Source organism: Dendropsophus ebraccatus, chromosome 3 (genome assembly GCF_027789765.1).
Source record: "Dendropsophus ebraccatus isolate aDenEbr1 chromosome 3, aDenEbr1.pat, whole genome shotgun sequence".
Classification (NCBI taxonomy): domain Eukaryota; kingdom Metazoa; phylum Chordata; class Amphibia; order Anura; family Hylidae; genus Dendropsophus; species Dendropsophus ebraccatus.
In genome coordinates this window covers 197,533,071-197,555,232 of record NC_091456.1, presented here as the reverse complement: position 1 = coordinate 197,555,232, position 22,162 = coordinate 197,533,071, and the positions used below count along the sequence as shown (strand labels likewise).

The following is a 22,162-nucleotide window of genomic DNA, read 5'->3' as shown; positions in this document are numbered from 1 at the left end:
ATGTTTATTTAAGATCTACGTATTATATGATACATCCCATGGTTAGGCCCCCTATATTCTAGTGGTGCATTGATTCATGTATAATAATTTACTCTCCGCCATCTACAATAATCTACCCTTAGCCATTCATAGCTCTTCCATATGTTTATTTATGGACTACAGTTTGTTTTATCCAGGTCCCTATATGTTTGCCCGTACATTCTAGGACTTTACATGATGTAAGGGCAAGCCTGCCCCTTTTCATCATGGCGGCGTCATAGTTTTTGACAACTCAGGTTGAGCCTGCGCCGCTGCGGGCTGGTTGCTGCACGGCGCATGCGATCTGGAGCGAGGCCGTCACGTGACATTGGTCCCAGTCATGTGACTAGATTGGCAGCGTCTCCAGAGTGTGTGTGGCGTGTGATGTCATCAGCGGGCGGCTCGGTCGCTTCCAGGCTTGTCATCCTCCATGTGGATTCTTCCAACTTTGGCGCTATGTATGTATTACCTGATTGTTTGTTGATGTTTTATTAATGACACCTGCACTATAGACACCCCCTCATATACACCCCCTCATAGACACCCCCTCATATACACCCCCTCATAGACACCTCCTCATAGACACCCCCTCATAGACACCCCCTCATATACACCTCCTCATAGACACCCCCTCATAGACACCCCCTCATAGACACCTCCTCATAGACACCCCCTCATAGACACCCCCTCATAGACACCCCCTCATAGACACCCCCTCATAGACACCCCCTCATAGACACCCCCTCATAGACACCCCCTCATATACACCTCCTCATAGACACCCCCTCATAGACACCTCCTCATAGACACCCCCTCATAGACACCTCCTCATAGACACCCCCTCATAGACACCTCCTCATAGACACCCCCTCAGACACCCCCTCATAGACACCTCCTCATAGACACCCCCTCATAGACACCCCCTCATAGACACCCCCTCATAGACACCCCCTCATAGACACCTCCTCATAGACACCCCCTCATAGACACCTCCTCATAGACACCCCCTCATAGACACCTCCTCATAGACACCTCCTCATAGACACCCCCTCATATACACCTCCTCATAGACACCCCCTCATAGACACCCCCTCATAGACACCTCCTCATAGACACCCCCTCATAGACACCCCCTCATAGACACCCCCTCATAGACACCCCCTCATAGACACCTCCTCATAGACACCTCCTCATAGACACCCCCTCATAGACACCTCCTCATAGACACCCCCTCATATACACCTCCTCATAGACACCCCCTCATAGACACCCCCTCATAGACACCCCCTCATAGACACCCCCTCATAGACACCCCCTCATAGACACCTCATAGACACCTCCTCATAGACACCTCCTCATAGACACCTCCTCATAGACACCCCCTCATAGACACCTCCTCATAGACACCCCCTCATAGACACCTCCTCATAGACACCCCCTCATAGACACCTCCTCATAGACACCCCCTCATAGACACCTCCTCATAGACACCTCCTCATAGACACCCCCTCATAGACACCTCCTCATAGCCACCCCCTCATAGACACCTCCTCATAGACACACCCCCTCATAGACACCTCCTCATAGACACCCCCTCATAGACACCTCCTCATAGACACCCCCTCATAGACACCTCCTCATAGACACCCCCTCATAGACACCTCCTCATAGACACCTCCTCATAGACACCCCCTCATAGACACCCTCTCATAGACACCTCCTCATAGACACCTCCTCATAGACACCCCCTCATAGACACCCTCTCATAGACACCCCCTCATAGACACCCCCTCATAGACACCCCCTCATAGACACCCCCTCATAGACACCCCCTCATAGACACCCCCTCATAGACACCTCCCCATAGACACCTCCCCATAGACACCCCCTCATAGACACCCCCTCATAGACACCTCCCCATAGACACCCCCTCATAGACACCCCCTCATGCCTTATTAATGCTAGAGACATGACTTGCATATATACTGTATACTGTAGCACTTATGATCTCCTGTTACACACGCTCGCACGCTGGACATGCTGTATATTACACTATATGCATTTTGATCACTGATTTTTGCTTTGTTCACCTTTGTGGATCACTTGATTGACTAAGCACGCTTTATTATGCACACATGTATCTATATTGGACACTTGTGAGTGGATTGTAGCACTGCTTGAGAACGGCCGCTTCTATAGCCGAAACGTTGCACTGGTGTGATCAAAGTGAAGATTTATTTTGGATGTGCGGTCTCCTCTACACTTCTTTGGATCACTGTATATATCGCCATCTCCCTATAACCAAACAAATCCATCTGCACCAAGATCACCATTACCAGTATACCGCCACATGGTGACCAAATAACACGGCCACATGGTAACACGGCCACAACACAGGATCAGTAATGTATGTACACAGTGACCCCAGCAGCAGAATAGTGAGCGCAGCTCTGGAGTATAATACAGGATTGTGTCTTCTCTTTTACAGCAGATCAACCAGGACTTGAACATTCAGCTCCTGAAGGACGGCTACAGACTAGATGAGATTCCAGACGATGAGGATCTAGACCTTATACCCCCCAAATCCGTCAACCCCACCTGCATGTGCTGCCAAGCCACCTCCTCCACCGCCTGCCATATCCAGTAATCCAGCGGGGGGCGCCAGTGTTTGTGCATTCCACGATAACTGTAAATCTTAACAGCCATTGCTTCCTCCTATGGTAGGACACGCACCTCTATGTGTTCATGGAGCCAGGAGAAACCAAACCCATGGCGGAGCCTCCGGTTATATCTGATAGATGGGGGGCGGGGCGAGGGGAGTGGCTACTGAGCACGAGGGGGCGAGGGGAGTGGCTGCTGAGCACGAGGGGGCGAGGGGAGTGGCTGCTGAGCACAGGTCGGGGCGGGGCAATGGGAGTGGCTGATGCTCACAGGTGGGGGTGAGGATGAAGGGGCGGGGGAAGGAGAGCGGCTGCTGATCACACCATTTAGTCCGCAGTGTTCAGGACTGTTGGGGGGGGCGAGTACCAACCATCCACAATGTATGTATGTGTGTGTGGGGGGGGGGGGGGGTCACAGATACAGATAATTTGTGTGGTCCTTAAAAAGTGTGAGGGGGGGGGGGGTCTGTATCGTCTGTTCTTCCTACGATTTCTGAAGTCTCCCCGACACCCTGATGGATCCTTTATGTTAAACTTGTCAGTGTGTGATCTTATCCAGTTACTATCACTTATCCAGTCCCATGAGCCCCGCCTCCTCCATATACCGCACAGGAGCCCCGCCTCCTCCATATACCACACAGGAGCCCCGCCTCCTCCATATACCACACAGGAGCCCCGCCTCCTCCATTTACCACACAGGAGCCCCGCCTCCTCCATATACCGCACAGGAGCCCCGCCTCCTCCATTTACCAACACAGGAGCCCCGCCTCCTCCATTTACCGCACAGGAGCCCCGCCTCCTCCATTTCCCAACACAGGAGCCCCGCCTCCTCCATTTACCACACAGGAGCCCCACCTCCTCCATTTACCACACAGGAGCCCCGCCTCCTCCATATACCACACAGGAGCCCCGCCTCCTCCATATACAACACAGAAGCCCGCCTCCTCCATATACCACACAGGAGCCCCGCCTCCTCCATGTACCACACAGGAGCCCCGCCTCCATATACCGTACAGGAGCCCCCCCCTCTATGTACCACACAGGAGTCCTCCATATACCGCACAGGAGCCCCGCCTCCTCCATATACCACACAGGAGCCCCGCCTCCTCCATATACCACACAGGAGCCCCGCCTCCTCCATTTACCACACAGGAGCCCCGCCTCCTCCATATACCACACAGGAGCCCCGCCTCCTCCATATACCGTACTGGAGCCCCCCCCCTCCACATACAGCATAGGAGACCCCTCTCCATATAACCGCACAGGAGCCCCGCCTCCTCCGTACACCATACATGAGCTCCGCCTCCTCCATATACCACATAGAAGCCCCACCTCCTCTATATACTGTACAGAAGCCCCGCCTCCTCCATATAGCACACAGGAGCCCCCCGTCTTCACATTCAGCATAAGAGACCCTTCCCTCTCCATATAGCACACAGGAGCCCCCCCCCCTTTCATATACCACCTAGGAGCCGCCCCCCCCTCCATATAACCACACAGGAGCCCCCCCCCCCCCTCCATATAACCGCACAGGAGCCCCCCCCCCTCCATATAACCGCACAGGAGCCCCCCCCCCCTCCATATAACCGCACAGGACACCCCCACCCCCACACACACGTCATTTGGTTTCTTCTGTCTCCATGTTTTATGTCCATATTTTATGATATGCCCCCCCCCCCCCCCTCAGTACCATAGGTGATGATGGATCCACTGAGAAGTCACCACCCGGCCCCCCTCAGAGTGCCCCCTCCCCGGACCCCAAACAATATACAGGGGCCGCTTCTCCATGACTTTCTATTTGGAGAGGCCGCAGTTTCCTGCATGTTTGCTGCGTGCGGTAAAGTGTGAACAGGTGATAACGATGCCCACCCCATCCTGTAATACATACTGAGCGCTACACCAGGGGGCGCTCTATAATCATAGTGCCATAGCGGAGCCCTGGAGCCAGCACAGTACATGGAGACATGAGTACAGGGTCCTATAGGGAGTATATCCTGCTTGAGTCACACATAAATGCCTATGTGATAGCTCCCCCTAGAGGCCAGTAGTGGTATATTCTGATTATCACATATAGATCCATGTATAATAGCGCCCCCTAGAGGCCAGCAGTGGTGTATCCTGCTTGAGTCACACATAAATCCCTATGTGATAGCTCCCCCTAGAGGCCAGTAGTGGTATATTCTGATTATCACATATAGATCCATGTATAATAGCGCCCCCTAGAGGCCAGCAGTGGTGTATCCTGCTTGAGTCACACATAAATCCCTATGTGATAGCTCCCCCTAGAGGCCAGTAGTGGTATATTCTGATTATCACACATGGATACATGGGTAATAGTAGTGGTATATCATTATAGTCTCACACATGGATCCCTATGTGATAGCGCCCCCTAGAGGCCAGTAGTGGTATATCATTATAGTCTCACACATGGATCCCTATGTGATAGCGCCCCCTAGAGGCCAGTAGTGGTGTATCCTGATTATAACACATGGATCCCTATGTGATAGCACCCCCTAGAAGCCAGTAGTGGTATATCCTGATTATAACACATGGATCCCTATGTGATAGCACCCCCTAGAGGCCAGTAGTGGTATATCCTGATTATAACACATGGATCCCTATGTGATAGCGCCCCCTAGAGGCCAGTAGTGGTATATCATTATAGTCTCACACATGGATCCCTATGTGATAGCGCCCCCTAGAGGCCAGTAGTGGTATATCCTGATTATAACACATGGATCCCTATGTGATAGCACCCCCTAGAGGCCAGTAGTGGTATATCCTGATTATAACACATGGATCCATGTGTGATAGCACCCCTTAGAGGACAGCAGTGGTATACCCTGGTATCACATATAGGTTCGCCTAGATGTCAGTGGTATATCCTTGTTTTATTTGTTAGATTATTGAGCCTAATAAGTCTATTATAACAATTCTGGATATTTGCTGCTCTTCTCCATCTTTTCCTTATGTATCTATTATAACCTTATATTTATATCATGTGATCACATGACCTGAGGAGATTGATATCAGAGTGGATGTCTACTGACTACCCCCCCCCCCCATCACACTTCCCTGCCCACAATCAGAGGACACCTGAGGAGTGGACAATTCCTTTAAGAGTCCTCCAGGAACCTGCTGGTGACTTTATCCCTGGTGTCGCCCAGCTATTTGCACAGTCGGTGTAATATCCGGGGGGGTACATACTTTTGGCCGGTCACTGTCCACCATGTTTGGTATTTCTCGCCATCCTCCGCTCCGCCCCATCGCTGTATTCCGTACTCATGATGTAGGATACGTTCTGCCTTAACCCTTGTAGAGCTGGGACACTGGAGAGCGCCCTCTGTGGGCCTGGAGGGGCTCTGGCTCCTCAGCCCATGCGGGGACACGTGACCCTTTGGCACAGAAGCGGTTAAATGTCATTTTTCTGATTTTGCGTCATATTATTTATTCGGAAATCCGGATCTGTAAACTTGTATAATATTTTTTTAACATTTCCATTGCAGTATTTATCAATGTTACTGGTGTGTGTAGTGTAACATGACTATAATAAAGCATATCGACCAGAGCCTGGCTCCGCCTCCCTCATTACCATATACTGTAATAAAGCATATCGACCAGAGCCTGGCTCCGCCTCCCTCATTGCCATATACTGTAATAAAGCTTATCGACCAGAGCCTGGCTCCGCCTTCCTCATTACCATATACTGTAATGAAGCTTATCGACCAGAGCCTGGCTCCGCCTCCCTCATTACCATATACTGTAATAAAGCGTATCGACCAGAGCCTGGCTCCGCCTCCCTCATTACCATATACTGTAATAAAGCTTATCGACCAGAGCCTGGCTCCGCCTCCCTCATTACCATATACTATAATAAAGCTTATAGACCAGAGCCTGGCTCCGCCTCCCTCATTACCATATACTGTAATAAAGCTTATCGACCAGAGCCTGGCTCCGCCTCCCTCATTACCATATACTGTAATAAAGCTTATAGACCAGAGCCTGGCTCCGCCCCCCTCATTACCATATACTGTAATAAAGCATATAGACCAGAGCCTGGCTCCGCCCCCCTCATTACCATATACTGTAATAAAGCTTATAGACCAGAGCCTGGCTCCGCCCCCCCTCATTACCATGTACTCTAATGAAGCATACCGACCAGAGGACGACTCCGCCTCCCTCATTACCATATACTGTGATGAAGCACATTGATCAGAGCCTGGCTCCACCTCCCTCATTACCATATACTATAATAAAGCATATTGACCAGCACTTGGCTCCGCCTCCCTCATTACCATATATTGGTTTAAGCTCTACAGCCTGGAGAAGTGATACAATTGTATCCAGTGTAGACAATGCTCTGTGAGCTCCAGACTGATACATTGTACATAGCTAGTCCTGCTCTCAGCTGTATCCAGTGTAGACAATGCTCTGTGAGCTCCAGACTGATACATTGTACATAGCTAGTCCTGCTCTCAGCTGTATCCAGTGTAGAAAACGCTCTGTGAGATAGGGGTGCGGGCTCGGCACACGCCGTGTATATCACCGGTTATTAAATCCTGTATAACAGATGGGTCAGTGCGGCCTCAGACACAGATTAGCCTGAGATTAGGCAGATGGTGTGAGCGGGACGATGAGACGATGGTCAGTGAAGAGCTGCGCTGTGTGGACAGGAGCAACAATGAGGGACCACAGCTCCCAGCATGTCCTCTGCCTGTCCCGGATGCTGGGGGTTGTAGTGCTATCCATCCTGCTCCCTGGGAGGTCTGCGCTGGAGTTCACTGTCTATCGGATGCAGCAGTACGGGCTGGAGGGCCGCAGCCATGGTGAGTGTGACCGCATTATATACCGATCATATCGATCGGGGACCACGAGATCAATGGCTCTGATTATCCGATCCGCGGCCGACCACCTACACAGAACGGAGAGGGAGGAGGGGGGTGTTATATCACCTGTGAGAGACAGGATCTATAGAACATTCCGGATAATCACATTGTAGGATTTATAGATAATTATTCCCCATTTTATTCCATGAAATAAGGATGTGATACAAAAGAAGAAGAGAAGTTCCTATTTGGTGCAGAAACCTTTGTTTGCAGTTACAGAGGTCGGACGTTTCCTGGGGGTCCTGACCAGGTTTGCAGACCCTGCAGCAGGGATTGTGTCTCGGCTCCGTGTTTCCTCCTTAGTTGTCCCGGCTGTGGGTTTCCTCCTTAGTTGTCCCGGCTGGGGGTTTCCTCCTTAGTTGTGCCGGCTGTGTGTCTCCTCCTTAGTTGTCCCGGCTGTGGGTCTCCTCCTTAGTTGTCCCAGCTGTGGGTTTCCTCCTTAGTTGTCCCGGCTGTGGGTTTCCTCCTTAGTTGTCCCGGCTGTGGGTTTCCTCCTTAGTTGTCCCGGCTGGGGGTTTCCTCCTTAGTTGTGCCGGCTGTGTGTCTCCTCCTTAGTTGTCCCGGCTGTGGGTCTCCTCCTTAGTTGTCCCGGCTGGGGGTTTCCTCCTTAGTTGTCCCGGCTGGGGGTCTCCTCCTTAGTTGTTCCGGCTGGGGGTTTCCTCCTTAGTTGTCCCGGCTGTGTGTTGCCTCCTTAGTTGTCTCTGTGTTTCCTCCTTAGTTGTCCTGGCTGTGTTTCTCCTCCTTAGTTGTCCCGGCTGGGGGTTTCCTCCTTAGTTGTCCCGGCTGGGGGTTTCCTCCTTAATTGTCTCGGCTGTGTGTTTCCTCCTTAGTTGTCCCGGCTGTGTGTCTCCTCCTTAGTTGTCCCGGCTGTGGGTTTCCTCCTTAATTGTCTCGGCTGTGTGTTTCCTCCTTAGTTGTCCCGGCTGTGTGTTTTCTCCTTAGTTGTCCCGGCTGTGGGTTTCCTTATTGGTTGTCCCGGCTGTGGGTCTCCTCCTTAGTTGTACCGGCTGTGTGTTTTCTCCTTAGTTGTCCCGGCTGTGGGTCTCCTCCTTAGTTGTACCGGCTGTGGGTCTCCTCCTTAGTTGTCCCGGCTGGGGGTTTTCTCCTTAGCTGTCCCGGCTGTGTGATTCCTCCGTAGTTGTCCCAGCTGGGGGTTTCCTCCTTAGTTGTCCCGGCTGTGTGTTTCCTCCTTAGTTGTCCCGGCTGTGGGTTTCCTCCGTAGTTGTCCCGGCTGTTGGTTTCCTCCTTAGTTGTCCCGGCTGTGTTTCTCCTTCTTAGTTGTCCCGGCTGTGGGTTTCCTCCTTAGTTGTCCCGGCTGTGGGTTTCCTCCTTGGTTGTCCCGGCTGTGGGTTTCCTCCTTGGTTGTCCCGGCTGTGTGTTTCCTCCTTGGTTGTCCCGGCTGTGGGTTTCCTCCCTTTTTGTTCCCTCTGTGGACAGGTTTTGGTTGGATGAGATTTCAGCAAGATGGGCAGGTTTGCGTTGGATGGGCAGGTTTTGGTTGGAGGATTAACCAGGGTGGGTGGGTTCCGATTGCAATGTGCTTATTCTGATCAGATAGAGCTGAGACCCCACTGTACATCGGTGCTTTCCCCCTTCCAGGGTGCAGGTCAGTGCAGGTCAGTGCTGAGAGCCGGACCCTGGACGCTGAGATCCTGACCCGCCGTTGTGTCATTATGAGGATTTCTGACTTCTCTATGGAGAAATGGAGCCGAATCTTGTCCCAGTCAGCAGCTGCCGTCCTTATCCTGGTGCCAGGCATCCTGCCCGCTGAGCTGTCGGGTGCAGAGCAGGTGGGTGCAGCCCCAGCTGTGAACAGTTTTGTGCCTGGCAACCCCCAATGAACGCTGCCCTATCTACTTTCAGTACTACGAATCATTCCACAAAGGCTGGCCAATCCTCTCTAGGTGCCAACCACAGCTGTGCCTATAGGAGATGGAGTCTTTGGGGTCCTGATAGGTCACTTTGCCCTGTATAAGGAGCCCAGCCCATTGCACTGAGGAGCGAGATCTATGACCCTGGTGCCAGCCACTAGAGATGCAACGATTTGGCCTCAGTCTTTAAATCTTGATTCTTGACCACAATATACTTGCAACCAACTCTTCTTATGGGGAACCCGTCCCATAGTAGATATCATCAGCCCTCCATCTTGGATCAAAGCTCCAGAGATAGGCAACCAATGGACGTGACCACCACTGGGCCGAGTCATCACAGATTCTCCGACTTGTGTCATCTACAGCTTTTTATGGAAAGAGAGATGGAAATCCTGAGGAACGAGACCCTCCTGCCGGTCTACTTCACCCTAGAAGACCCCGACCTCCTAGCGATGTATGAGGAAAGCAGAGCCGTCTCGCTGTCACTGACCTCATCATCCGCCTTAGAAGGTGAGTCCACCAGGCCGAACAAGGGGAAATTATGTCAGGGTCCAAACCCCAGCTCTACACATACAACAAAAGGTCCGAGGTGGACGTCTCTATCATCACATGAGTATGTAGCCCCCCCAGGGTGGTCCTATAGCCCACCAATGGATGAGTATGTGTCACCTTATGATCCAAGATCCTTATTTTCCTGGAGATGTTGGAAACATAACAGTGGGGAGGGGAGGGGGGATATGGAGTTACATACAGGGGGCGCTGCTGTATAGTTTTTGTATGTACCCCTCGTAGACTAGCTAAGGGCAGCCATATTGGCAGGGCCTTGGATTAGACTTTCAGGCTCCTGAGCTCCAGTATTAATCTCTCTGGTAAATTACCTCGGTGTCTCGGTCTCCGTATGTCCCCAGTCATGATCGGCATGGTGATGGGGAGCGGCTTTCAGATGACAACCAGCGAGGTGCAAAGTAAACCAATGAAAAGCCCCAGCATGGTGACCCTGGAGGTAAGAAGCCGACATGGTGGAGGAATGATTGGGGGGGGGGCATTTTTAGAGCAGCAATCCCCACCCTGGGGCTTATATGAAGGATAGAAGGCGACCCGAATCCTGATCCAGAACTTTCTCCTTATACAGGGAGTATTATCTGCATATGGAGAAGACCCCGAGACCCCGACAGTTGTTGTGGTTGCACATTATGATGCCTTTGGAGCCGCTCCAGTAAATATTATCTATCTATCTCCTATTTATCTATCTATTAGAGATGAGCGAACCTGGAGCAGCTGGAGTCCATCCCAACCCAAACTTTCGGCATGTGATTAGCGGTGGCTGCTGAACTTGGATAAAGCCCTAAGGCTATGTGGGAATCATGGATATAGTCATTGGCTGTATCCATGTTTTCCAGACAACCTTAGAGCTTGATCCAAGTTCAGCAGCCCCCGCTAATCAAATACTGAACGTTCGGGTTCGGATTGACTCGAACCCGAACCCGGTTGGCTCATCTCTACTATCTATCTATCTCTCTGTGTCTCTGCAGTTTCTGGCTTATGGTGCAGATGCTAATGGTAGTGGAGTTTCGGTGCTTTTGGAGATGATTCGTCTCTTCCACCTCCTGTATAGAACCCCCCGGAGCCGGGGCAGGTAAAGCGGGTGATGAATGCTGGAATGGATGGGAGTCCCGCAGCCCTGTAACCCTTGAGGGGGATGAAGCTCTCAGTAGAGCCCTGTGACTCCATTGATGATGATCTGTCGTGTTCTCAGGTATAACATCCTGTTCTCTCTGACCGGAGGAGGGAAATTCAACTACCAGGGCAGCAAGCGTTGGATCGAGGAGCATCTGGACCACTCCGGTACATACAGAAGACATTGTGGGGTCTTGTAGACTTTCATTCATAGGGGTCTAGAGTTTCTGATATATCTTTATACTGTTTGGAGTCATTCTTCGCTATAGAACTGGATAGAGTCTGCCTGTAGCCACCACTAGGGGCACTGCGGAGCTGGCTGTATGGATCCATAGTGGTGGATACTCTGCAGGGGAGGGGCCAGGGTATAATAGTGAGTGGGTTATTATACCCTACCCATCGCCCGGACATTACTGATCCTCTCCGCCATCTTTCAGAGATCAGTCTCCTTCACGAGAACGTGGCATTTGTCTTGTGTCTGGACACTCTGGCCAATGGCGACTCTCTCCACCTTCACGTCTCTCGACCTCCGGCGGAGGGGACGGCCCAGTGGGAGTTCATGAAGGAGCTCCAGTCGGTGAGTGTGTCTTGGTCGTCTTCTTGACCATCTTGGTGAGCACCATCTGATGACGTGGACTCTTTGGTCGTTCCAGGTGGTTCAGTCGCCTCCGTTCCTTGGTGTAAATTTCTCAGTGATTCATAAGAAGATTAATCTGGGGGAGAACATCTTATCCTGGGAACACGAGCAGTTCAGCTTACGGAGACTCCCGGCCTTCACAGTCTCCCACCTGGACAGCCCCAAGAACGCTGGGAGGAGCACCATCTTAGACACCAGGTAGAAAGGCGGCTCCTCCTCCACTGACTTCACATTCACCTTCTCTGTTTATTCCAACGTTTTATCATCTTCCTGTTTTCTTCCTTCACCTTCTTCCCATGAACCTGATTCTTTTTCTTTTCCATCATCGTCTTTTTCTTCTCCTTCCTATTAGTATCACTACGCTTCTCTTTTTTGTTCATCTTTTCCTTTTTCCTCCATCTTCCTGATCACCTCATCAATCAGGTGTTTTCTTTTGGATAACCAGGATTTCTTTCTTCCTTTCTTTCCTCTCTCTTCTTCCTCCTCGTCTCTTTCTCCTCCTCGACTTCTTATCCATTGATTTATGTCCCGGTTGTCTTTCCACTTGTATTTTTTTCCCCTTGTTTTTTTATTTTTCTCGTTCTTTTCAGCTTGATCAATGAGATCTTCTTCCCCTCGCTTCCTGCATTTTCCATCCTCTTCTTGTTTTCTCATGTTTCTCCTTCTTCTTCCAGATCTTCTTCATTACCAGTTTCTTATTTACCTCTTTCACCTTATTGTCTTCTTATCCATTGATTCGTATCCTGGTTGTATTTCTTCTTTTCAGCTTCATCTATGAGATCTTCATTAACTGCTTCTTCTTCCTCCCCTTACTTTCCCTTCTTTTTCTTTTCCATCTTCATCATTTTCCCTTGTTTTCCTCCCTTCTTCTCCTCTCTTTTTCACCTTCTTGTCTTCTTATCCATTGAGTCTGGTTGTATTTCTTCTACTTCACCCTTTTATTCTTTTTTCGCCTTCTTCTTCTTGTTTTCTCATCGTTCTCCTTCTTCTTCCAGATCTCCTTCTTCTTCCCCTCACTTCCTGCACTTCTTTTTCTTCTCCATCCTCCTCCTGATGTTTTCTTCATCACCTCCTCCTCTCTTCTTCCCGCCTTCCTATATTCTTACCTCATCTCTTTCATGCTGCCCATCTCCCACATTGAAGTCCAACAACTACTGCACAACCCTGCCCGAACATGTCACCGAAACTGATACTATAAATAGAGCAAAGCTGACCCTGTATACGGCCTGTATACATCCTGTATGTGTCCTGTATATGGCTTCTATATGTGCCCTGTATACAGCCTGTATATGTGCCGTGTATGTGTCCTGTATACGTCCTGTATATGTGCCCTGTATACAGCTTGTATATGTGCCCTCTATACGTCCTATATATGTGCCCTGTATACAGCCTGTATATGTGTCCTGTAAATGGCTTGTATATGTGCCCTGTATACGTGCCGTGTATGTGTCCTGTATATGTGCCCTGTATACTGCCTGTATATGGCTTGTATATGTGCCCTGAATACATCCTGTATATGTGCCCTGTATATGTGCCCTGTATACATCCTGTATATGTGCCCTGTATACTGCCTGTATATGTGCCCTGTATACGTCCTATATATGTGCCCTGTATACGGCCTGTATATGAGCCCTGTATACGGCTTGTATATGTGCCCTGTATACTGCCTGTATATGGCTTGTATATGTGCCCTGAATACATCCTGTATATGTGCCCTGTATACGGCCTGTATATGTGCCCTGTATACGTCCTGTATATAGCTTGTATATGTGCCCTGAATACGTCCTGTATATGTGCCCTAAATACGTCCTGTATATGTGCCCTGAATACGTCCTGTATATGTGCCCTGTATACGTCCTGTATATGTGCCCTGTATACAGCTTGTATATGTGCCCTGAATACGTCCTGTATATGTGTCCTGTATACGGCTTGTATATGTGCCCTGTATACGGCCTATATACGTCCTGTATATGTGCCCTGAATACGTCCTGTATATGTGCCCTGTATACGGCCTGTATATGTGCCCTGAATACGTCCTGTATATGTGCCCTGTATACGGCCTGTATATGTCCTGTATATGTGCCCTGTATACGGCTTGTATATGTGCCCTGAATACGGCTTGTATATGTGCCCTGAATACGTCCTGTATATGTGCCCTGTATATGTGCCCTGTATACGTCCTGTATATGTGCCCTGTATGTGTCCTGTATATGTGCCCTGAATACGTCCTGTATATGTGCCCTGTATATGTGCCCTGTATATGTGCCCTGTATACGGCCTGTATATGTGCCCTGTATACGTCCTGTATATGTGCCCTGTATACAACCTGTATATGTGCCCTGTATACGTGCCCTGAATACGTCCTGTATATGTGCCCTGTATACAGCCTGTATATGTGCCCTGTATACGGCTTGTATATGTGCCCTGTATACGTCCTGTATATGTGCCCTGTATACAGCCTGTATATGTGCCCTGTATACGGCTTGTATATGTGCCCTGAATACGTCCTGTATATGTGCCCTGTATACGGCCTGTATATGTCCTGTATATGTGCCCTGTATACGGCTTGTATATGTGCCCTGAATACGTCCTGTATATGTGACCTGTATACGTCCTGTATATGTGCCCTGTATACGGCCTGTATATGTGCCCTGTATGTGTCATGTATATGTGCCCTGTATGTGTCCTGTATATGTGCCCTGTATACGGCCTGTATATGTGCCCTGTATAGCAGCGCTTTGTGGGTTGGCGCTGACACTGCACACACTGTATAAGGGACGTCCCTTCCTTCTGATATGCGGCCATTATATATGTTCTCGGGCAGTAACATATGGATCATTCTATATAGTAATGACGGTTGCTCTGGAATCTGATGAGATGGGGTTATTATGACTGTAATAATCTGCCTCTTGCGCCCCCTATGGATGGAATGGGTAAAGTCCAGCTTTAGTCTCCTCCATGATATATACAGTAAGTGACCCCAGGATGATGTGTCCCCCAGATCCCGGGTGGATGTACGGACGCTGCGGAGGAACACCCAGGTCCTGTGTGAGGCTCTGGCCAGGTTTCTGTACAAGGACACAATGAAGGTAAGAGACTGGTCCCTTCTAGGGTTCTCACGTCTACTCTCTGACCTGTGGCTCTACAGCAAAACTACATTACCCAGCATGCCCTATCTACCATGAGGTTAGAGGTCACTGAAGTAGGTGATGAGTTAATCACCATTAATCGTATTGTGTATGGATGTAAGTGTGTATGTTACATACAACATTGGCAGTGTTATATACAGCCTGGTTATATACAACATTGGCAGTGTTATATACAGCCTGGTTATATACAACATTGGCAGTGTTATATACAGCCTGGTTATATACAACATTGGCAGTGTTATATACAGCCTGGTTATATACATTATTGGCAGTGTTATATACAGAATGGTTACATACAACATTGGCAGTGTTATATACAGCCTGGTTATATACAACATTGGCAGTGTTATATACAGCCTGGTTATATACAACATTGGCAGTGTTATATACAGCCTGGTTACATACAACATTGGCTGTGTTATATACAGAGCCTGGGTATATACAACATTGGCAGTGTTATATACAACCTGGTTATATACAACATTGGCAGTGTTATATACAGAGCCTGGTTATATATGACATTGGCAGTTTTATATACAGCCTGGTTATATACATTATTGGCAGTGTTATATACAGCCTGGTTATACACAACATTGGCAGTGTTATATACAGCCTGGTTATATACAACATTGGCAGTGTTATATGCAGCATGGTTATATACAACATTGGCAGTGTTATATACAGAGCCTGGTTATATACAACATTGGCAGTGTTGTATGCAGCATGGTTATATACAACATTGGCAGTGTTATATACAGCCTGGTTATATACAACATTGGCAGTGTTATATACAGCCTGGTTATCTACAACATTGGCAGTGTTATATACAGCCTGGTTATATACAACATTGGCAGTGTTATATACAGAGCCTGGTTATATACAACATTGGCAATACTATATACAGCCTGGTTATATACAACATTGGCAGTGTTATATACAGAGCCTGGTTATATACAACATTGGCAATACTATATACAGCCTAGTTATATACAACATTGGCAGTGTTATACACAGAGCCTGGTTATATACAACATTGGCAGTGTTGTATACAGCATGGTTATATACAACATTGGCAGTGTTATATACAGAGCCTAGTTATATACAACATTAGCAGTGTTATATACAGACTGGTTATATACAACATTGGCAGTGTAATATATAGCCTGGTTATATGCAACATTGGCAGTGTTATCCAGAGCCCGGTTATATACAACATTGACAGTGTTATATATAGAGCCTGGGTATATACAACATTGGCAGTGTTATATACAGAGCCTGGTTATATACAACATTGGCAATGCTATATACAGCCTGGTTATATACAACATTGGCAGTGTCATACAGAGCTTTGTTATATACAACATTGGCAGTGTTATATACAGCCTGGTTATATACAACATTGAAAGTGTTATATACAGCCTGGTTATATACAACATTGGCAGTGTTATATACAGCCTGGTTATATACAACATTGGCAGTGTTATATACAGCCTGGTTATATACAACATTGGCAGTGTTATATACAGCCTGGTTATATACAACATTGGCAGTTTATATACAGCCTGGTTATATACAACATTGGCAGTGTTATATACAGCCTGGTTATATACATTGGTAGTGTTATATACAGCCTGGTTATATACAACATTGGCAGTGTTATATACAGCCTGGTTATATACAACATTGGCAGTGTTATATACAGCCTGGTTATATACAACATTGGCAGTGTTATATACAGCCTGGTTATATACAACATTGGCAGTTTATATACAGCCTGGTTATATACAACATTGGCAGTGTTATATACAGCCTGGTTATATACATTGGTAGTGTTATATACAGCCTGGTTATATACAACATTGGCAGTGTTATATACAGAGCCTGGTTATATACAACATTGGCAGTGTTATACAGAGCCTGGTTATATACAACATTGGCAGTGTTATACAGAGCCTGGTTATATACAACATTGGTAGTGTTATATACAGCATGGTTATATACAACATTGGCAGTGTTATATACAGCCTGGTTATATACAACATTGGCAGTGTTATATACAGAGCCTGGGTATATACAACATTGGCAGTGTTATATGCAGCCTGGTTATATACAACATTGGCAGTGTTATATATAGCCTGGTTATCTACAACATTGGCAGTGTTATATACAGCATGGTTATATACAACATTGGCAGTGTTATATACAGCCTGGTTATATACATTGGCAGTGTTATATACAGCCTGGTTATATACAACATTGACAGTGTTATATACAGCCTGGTTATATACAACATTGGCAGTGTTATATACAGCCTTGTTATATACAACATTGACAGTGTTGAATACAGCCTGATTATATACAACAATGGCAGAGTTATATACAGCCTGATAATATACATTTGCAGTGTTATATAGTTAGTGACGGTGCTGTATACCTGCACCATGGTTATATACAACATTGGCAGTGTTATATACAGCCTGGTTATATACAACATTGGCAGTGTTATATACAGCCTGGTTATCTACAACATTGGCAGTGTTATATACAGCCTGGTTATATACAACATTGGCAGTGTTATATACAGAGCCTGGTTATATACAACATTGGCAATACTATATACAGCCTGGTTATATACAACATTGGCAGTGTTATATACAGAGCCTGGTTATATACAACATTGGCAATACTATATACAGCCTAGTTATATACAACATTGGCAGTGTTATACACAGAGCCTGGTTATATACAACATTGGCAGTGTTGTATACAGCATGGTTATATACAACATTGGCAGTGTTATATACAGAGCCTAGTTATATACAACATTAGCAGTGTTATATACAGACTGGTTATATACAACATTGGCAGTGTAATATATAGCCTGGTTATATGCAACATTGGCAGTGTTATCCAGAGCCCGGTTATATACAACATTGACAGTGTTATATATAGAGCCTGGGTATATACAACATTGGCAGTGTTATATACAGAGCCTGGTTATATACAACATTGGCAATGCTATATACAGCCTGGTTATATACAACATTGGCAGTGTCATACAGAGCTTTGTTATATACAACATTGGCAGTGTTATATACAGCCTGGTTATATACAACATTGAAAGTGTTATATACAGCCTGGTTATATACAACATTGGCAGTGTTATATACAGCCTGGTTATATACAACATTGGCAGTGTTATATACAGCCTGGTTATATACAACATTGGCAGTGTTATATACAGCCTGGTTATATACAACATTGGCAGTTTATATACAGCCTGGTTATATACAACATTGGCAGTGTTATATACAGCCTGGTTATATACATTGGTAGTGTTATATACAGCCTGGTTATATACAACATTGGCAGTGTTATATACAGCCTGGTTATATACAACATTGGCAGTGTTATATACAGCCTGGTTATATACAACATTGGCAGTGTTATATACAGCCTGGTTATATACAACATTGGCAGTTTATATACAGCCTGGTTATATACAACATTGGCAGTGTTATATACAGCCTGGTTATATACATTGGTAGTGTTATATACAGCCTGGTTATATACAACATTGGCAGTGTTATATACAGAGCCTGGTTATATACAACATTGGCAGTGTTATACAGAGCCTGGTTATATACAACATTGGCAGTGTTATACAGAGCCTGGTTATATACAACATTGGTAGTGTTATATACAGCATGGTTATATACAACATTGGCAGTGTTTTATACAGCCTGGTTATATACAACATTGGCAGTGTTATATACAGAGCCTGGGTATATACAACATTGGCAGTGTTATATGCAGCCTGGTTATATACAACATTGGCAGTGTTATATATAGCCTGGTTATCTACAACATTGGCAGTGTTATATACAGCATGGTTATATACAACATTGGCAGTGTTATATACAGCCTGGTTATATACATTGGCAGTGTTATATACAGCCTGGTTATATACAACATTGACAGTGTTATATACAGCCTGGTTATATACAACATTGGCAGTGTTATATACAGCCTTGTTATATACAACATTGACAGTGTTGAATACAGCCTGATTATATACAACAATGGCAGTGTTATATACAGCCTGATAATATACATTTGCAGTGTTATATAGTTAGTGACGGTGCTGTATACCTGTACTGTATAGTTGGTGGAGGTCCTGTATACCTGTAGTTTATAGTACGGGGGTCCACTATACCTGTAGTGTATAGTTTGGGGGTCCTGTATACCTGTAGTGTATAGTTTGGGGGGGGGGGTCCTTTATACCTGTAGTGTATAGTTTGGAGATCCTGTATACCTGTAGTATATAGTTGGTGAAGGTGCTGTATACCTGTCCTGTATAGTTTGGGGGGTCCTGTATACCTGTATTGTCCTGTATAGTTGAAGTAGGGGGTCTACCATTTATTTCTGTTGATCTGTTGTGAAGCAGCTGCCCCTAATTATGTCACCTGTGTGTGCAGTGTGGAGATTTCCCCATCCCCCTCCTGTACATCTGGCAAGGACGGGACCTTTGCTCTAACCTGCCCAGGCACCCAATGTATCTGTGGGCCAAATTTGGGGTCAAACGGTTCAGGCATTTGGAAGTCTATAGAGGACAGACTTTCATTTTTTATGATATAGATCATATAGTATATTGTACTATTGTCTAATGGAATCTTTTCCCAGGTCAGCACTGCCCCCTAGGGGTGAGATTATATTATATCATATAGGATGTTACAGTATAGTCTAATGGAGTCTTCTCCCAGGTCAGCAAGACCCCTAGTGGTGAGATTATTTTATATTATATAGGATGTTACAGTATAGTCTGATGGAGTCTTCTCCTTGGCCAGTACTGCCCCCCAGTGGTGAGATTATATCATACAGTATATTGTAATATAGTCTAATGGAGTCTTCTCCTAGTCCAGCACTGCCCCCTAGTGGTGGGATTGTGATATACATGACCAGATTCTTCATTTTTCAGAAAACTCAAGGAGATGTTCACATCTTTCAGGGAAACCTGGTGAGTTCTGGATATAAATCTTCTCATCTCATTTCCCATGATGCATCTGCAGGATGATTAGTTTTGCTGGTTACAGGGAGTCCAGGAGGAGCGATTGTCAGCCGTACTCGACTGGTTGGCATCACAGCCTCGGGCGGCGCAGCTGATGGTAAAGAATCACCCGGTACTCTCCACCATGGAGCATCTGTTCAGAAGACACCTGAAGGAAGTGAGGCGCCATGTCTTCAAGCCGGATGAGAGGTGCTTGTCGTCATGTGATGTATAAGTGTGGTGTGGAGACAGCAGAGGAAAGGATGGAGAAGAGCAGAAGGGTCACAACAAATGGCAATTCCCTTACTGATACTACCAGGCTGCTGCTGCTTGGTGACAAACGTTGATTCCCTCCCTGATACTACCAAACTGCTGCTTGGTGACAAATGGCGATTCTCTCCCTGATACTACCAGGCTGCTGCTTGGTGGTGACAGAGGGCAATTCCCTCCCTGATACTTCCAGGCTGTTGCTGCTTGGTGACAAATGGCGATTCCCTCCCTGATACTACCAGGCTTCTGCTGCTTGGTGGTGACAGATGGCAATTCCCTCCCTGATACTACCAGGCTGCTGCTGATTGTTGATAAATGGAAATTCCCTTAGTGATACTTCCAGGCTGCTGCTTGGTGACAAATGGCGATTCTCTGCGTCATACTACCAGGCTGCTCCATGGTGACAAATGGTGATTCCCTCCCTGATACTACCAGGCTACTGCTGCTTGGTGACAAACGATGATTCCCTCACTGATACTACCAGGCTGCTGCTGCTTGGTGACAGATAGCAATTCCCTCCTTGATACTACCAGGCTGCTGCTTGGTGACAAATGGTGATTCCCTCCTTGATATTACCAGGCTGCTGTTGCTGCTTGGTTTTCTTACCCAACTGGTTATGGAATAGAGGAACACTCAAAAAGTTCTAAAAAGCTGCACTCCCACATTGAGGATTTAACAACTGCCATTCACTTTGTCATTGATTTCTATAGAAATGGTGTCGATCACAGATCTGGATCCCAGGTCACTCTGCCCCCTGGTGTTCATGGATAATATTACATTGTACAGTACTACTGTTCCCTTCTCTTACTAGGAATCCAGAGTTTGTGTTCTATGACCAGATGAAGCAGACAATGACATCACACAGGTAAGTCCACTACCTAAGAGGCGGAGAACAAATAGTTTCCTCACATTCCACACACCTTCTATAGAGTCTGATCCCCCCTCATAAGAGACTCTGCCCATCCAGCTCTTCATGCTTTACACTGCAGCTCTTCTTGTGCAGCAGAAAATACCAATAACTACTAGAACAAGCAGAGAATAATATTAAACTATAAGTAACTGAGGCCCTAGTGAGAGACATGCTTCCACATTGGGGGAGGGGACACTCCAGGATATACTTACCAACTGTGCAGGCTGTGAGGGGCGGGGCATGACACGCAGATTCTCTTCTATTGCAGTGTCATGCTCCGCCCCCTCAGATTATCAGTTCTTATTGTGTTCCAGGGTGAAGCCGGCGGTGTTTGATCTCTTCATGGCTCTGCTCATTGCTGCCTATCTGAGCGTCATTCACCAAGCTGTCCAGGTGAGGAGGACCTCTGTAACACCTCTGGGAAAAGTCACTACAATACCATGTGTTGTAATCTGTGGCTGCCTGGATCTCAGGATCCCTGGGGGTCTGACCTCTAATCAGTCAGATATGTGGAGACCCCCTTTAATTCCTATCTCCTCTTCCTCTCAGAATTTCGGTCCTGTTTATTGTAAGTTTATTCAGCTGATCGCCAAACAGAAAAAGAAATGATCCTCAGCGTGATGGTAGGGAGGAGCAGAGATCGGCCGCCATCTTCTCACCCCTGACCCCAGGGACGTATAATACAAGATTATCGGCTCCAAATAACCAGCGGCTGATAACAGAGAGAGGGAGATGACGGCTCCTCCATCACATAATAACCTCCAGGTCTACGAGGTGACACCCGCTGTTTATACTGAATCGACCGACACCGATCCAGAAAGGGAACAATGTTTGTTAAAGGGATTTCATGTTACCGATAAATAAAGTTATTGTTGTGTAATAAAACATTCTCTACATCCTGTATCGCTGTCTCGTGATAGGAACCTTCATTGCTCAGAGTCTGTCTGGATTCTGTGGCGGCCATCGGTCTGCAGATCATTGCGCTTTTCAGTTGTGTCTTATAAGGTGCCACATATATGATAACATCCAGCTGAGCT

The 22,162-nt window shown here is 47.0% G+C and overlaps 2 protein-coding genes across 5 annotated transcripts in view; both read left to right on the top strand.

Moving 5' to 3' along the window:
- Positions 1–2,828, top strand: part of FAM219A (family with sequence similarity 219 member A) — a 67,006-nt gene extending 64,178 nt beyond the window's left edge. For all 4 annotated transcript variants that reach the window (XM_069964879.1, XM_069964878.1, XM_069964876.1 and 1 more), the window contains one exon: positions 2,507–2,828. In XM_069964879.1, the coding sequence (XP_069820980.1) occupies positions 2,507–2,665 (159 nt within the window). In that variant the 3' untranslated portion in view covers positions 2,666–2,828. The remainder of the gene's footprint in view (positions 1–2,506) is intronic.
- Positions 2,829–7,359: 4,531 nt separating this feature from the next.
- Positions 7,360–21,765, top strand: LOC138786685 (BOS complex subunit NCLN-like). Its single transcript, XM_069963665.1, has 15 exons — positions 7,360–7,504; positions 9,164–9,354; positions 9,801–9,945; positions 10,344–10,438; positions 10,568–10,651; positions 10,968–11,071; positions 11,192–11,280; positions 11,550–11,689; positions 11,766–11,947; positions 14,751–14,838; positions 19,877–19,915; positions 19,992–20,155; positions 21,027–21,080; positions 21,440–21,518; positions 21,675–21,765. Exons 1-15 carry the CDS (start codon positions 7,360–7,362, stop codon positions 21,732–21,734), a joined length of 1,659 nt encoding a protein of 552 aa, XP_069819766.1. The 3' UTR covers positions 21,735–21,765.
- The last annotated feature ends 397 nt before the right edge of the window (positions 21,766–22,162 follow it).

Coding starts and splice junctions, on each gene's coding strand:
- LOC138786685 (XM_069963665.1), top strand. CDS start 7,360: ATGAGGGACCACAGCTCCCAGCATGTCCTCTGCCTGTCCCGGATGCTG. Junction 14,839..19,876: donor TGTACAAGGACACAATGAAG/GTAAGAGACTGG, acceptor TTCATTTTTCAG/AAAACTCAAGGAGATGTTCA. Junction 21,519..21,674: donor TCATTCACCAAGCTGTCCAG/GTGAGGAGGACC, acceptor TCTTCCTCTCAG/AATTTCGGTCCTGTTTATTG.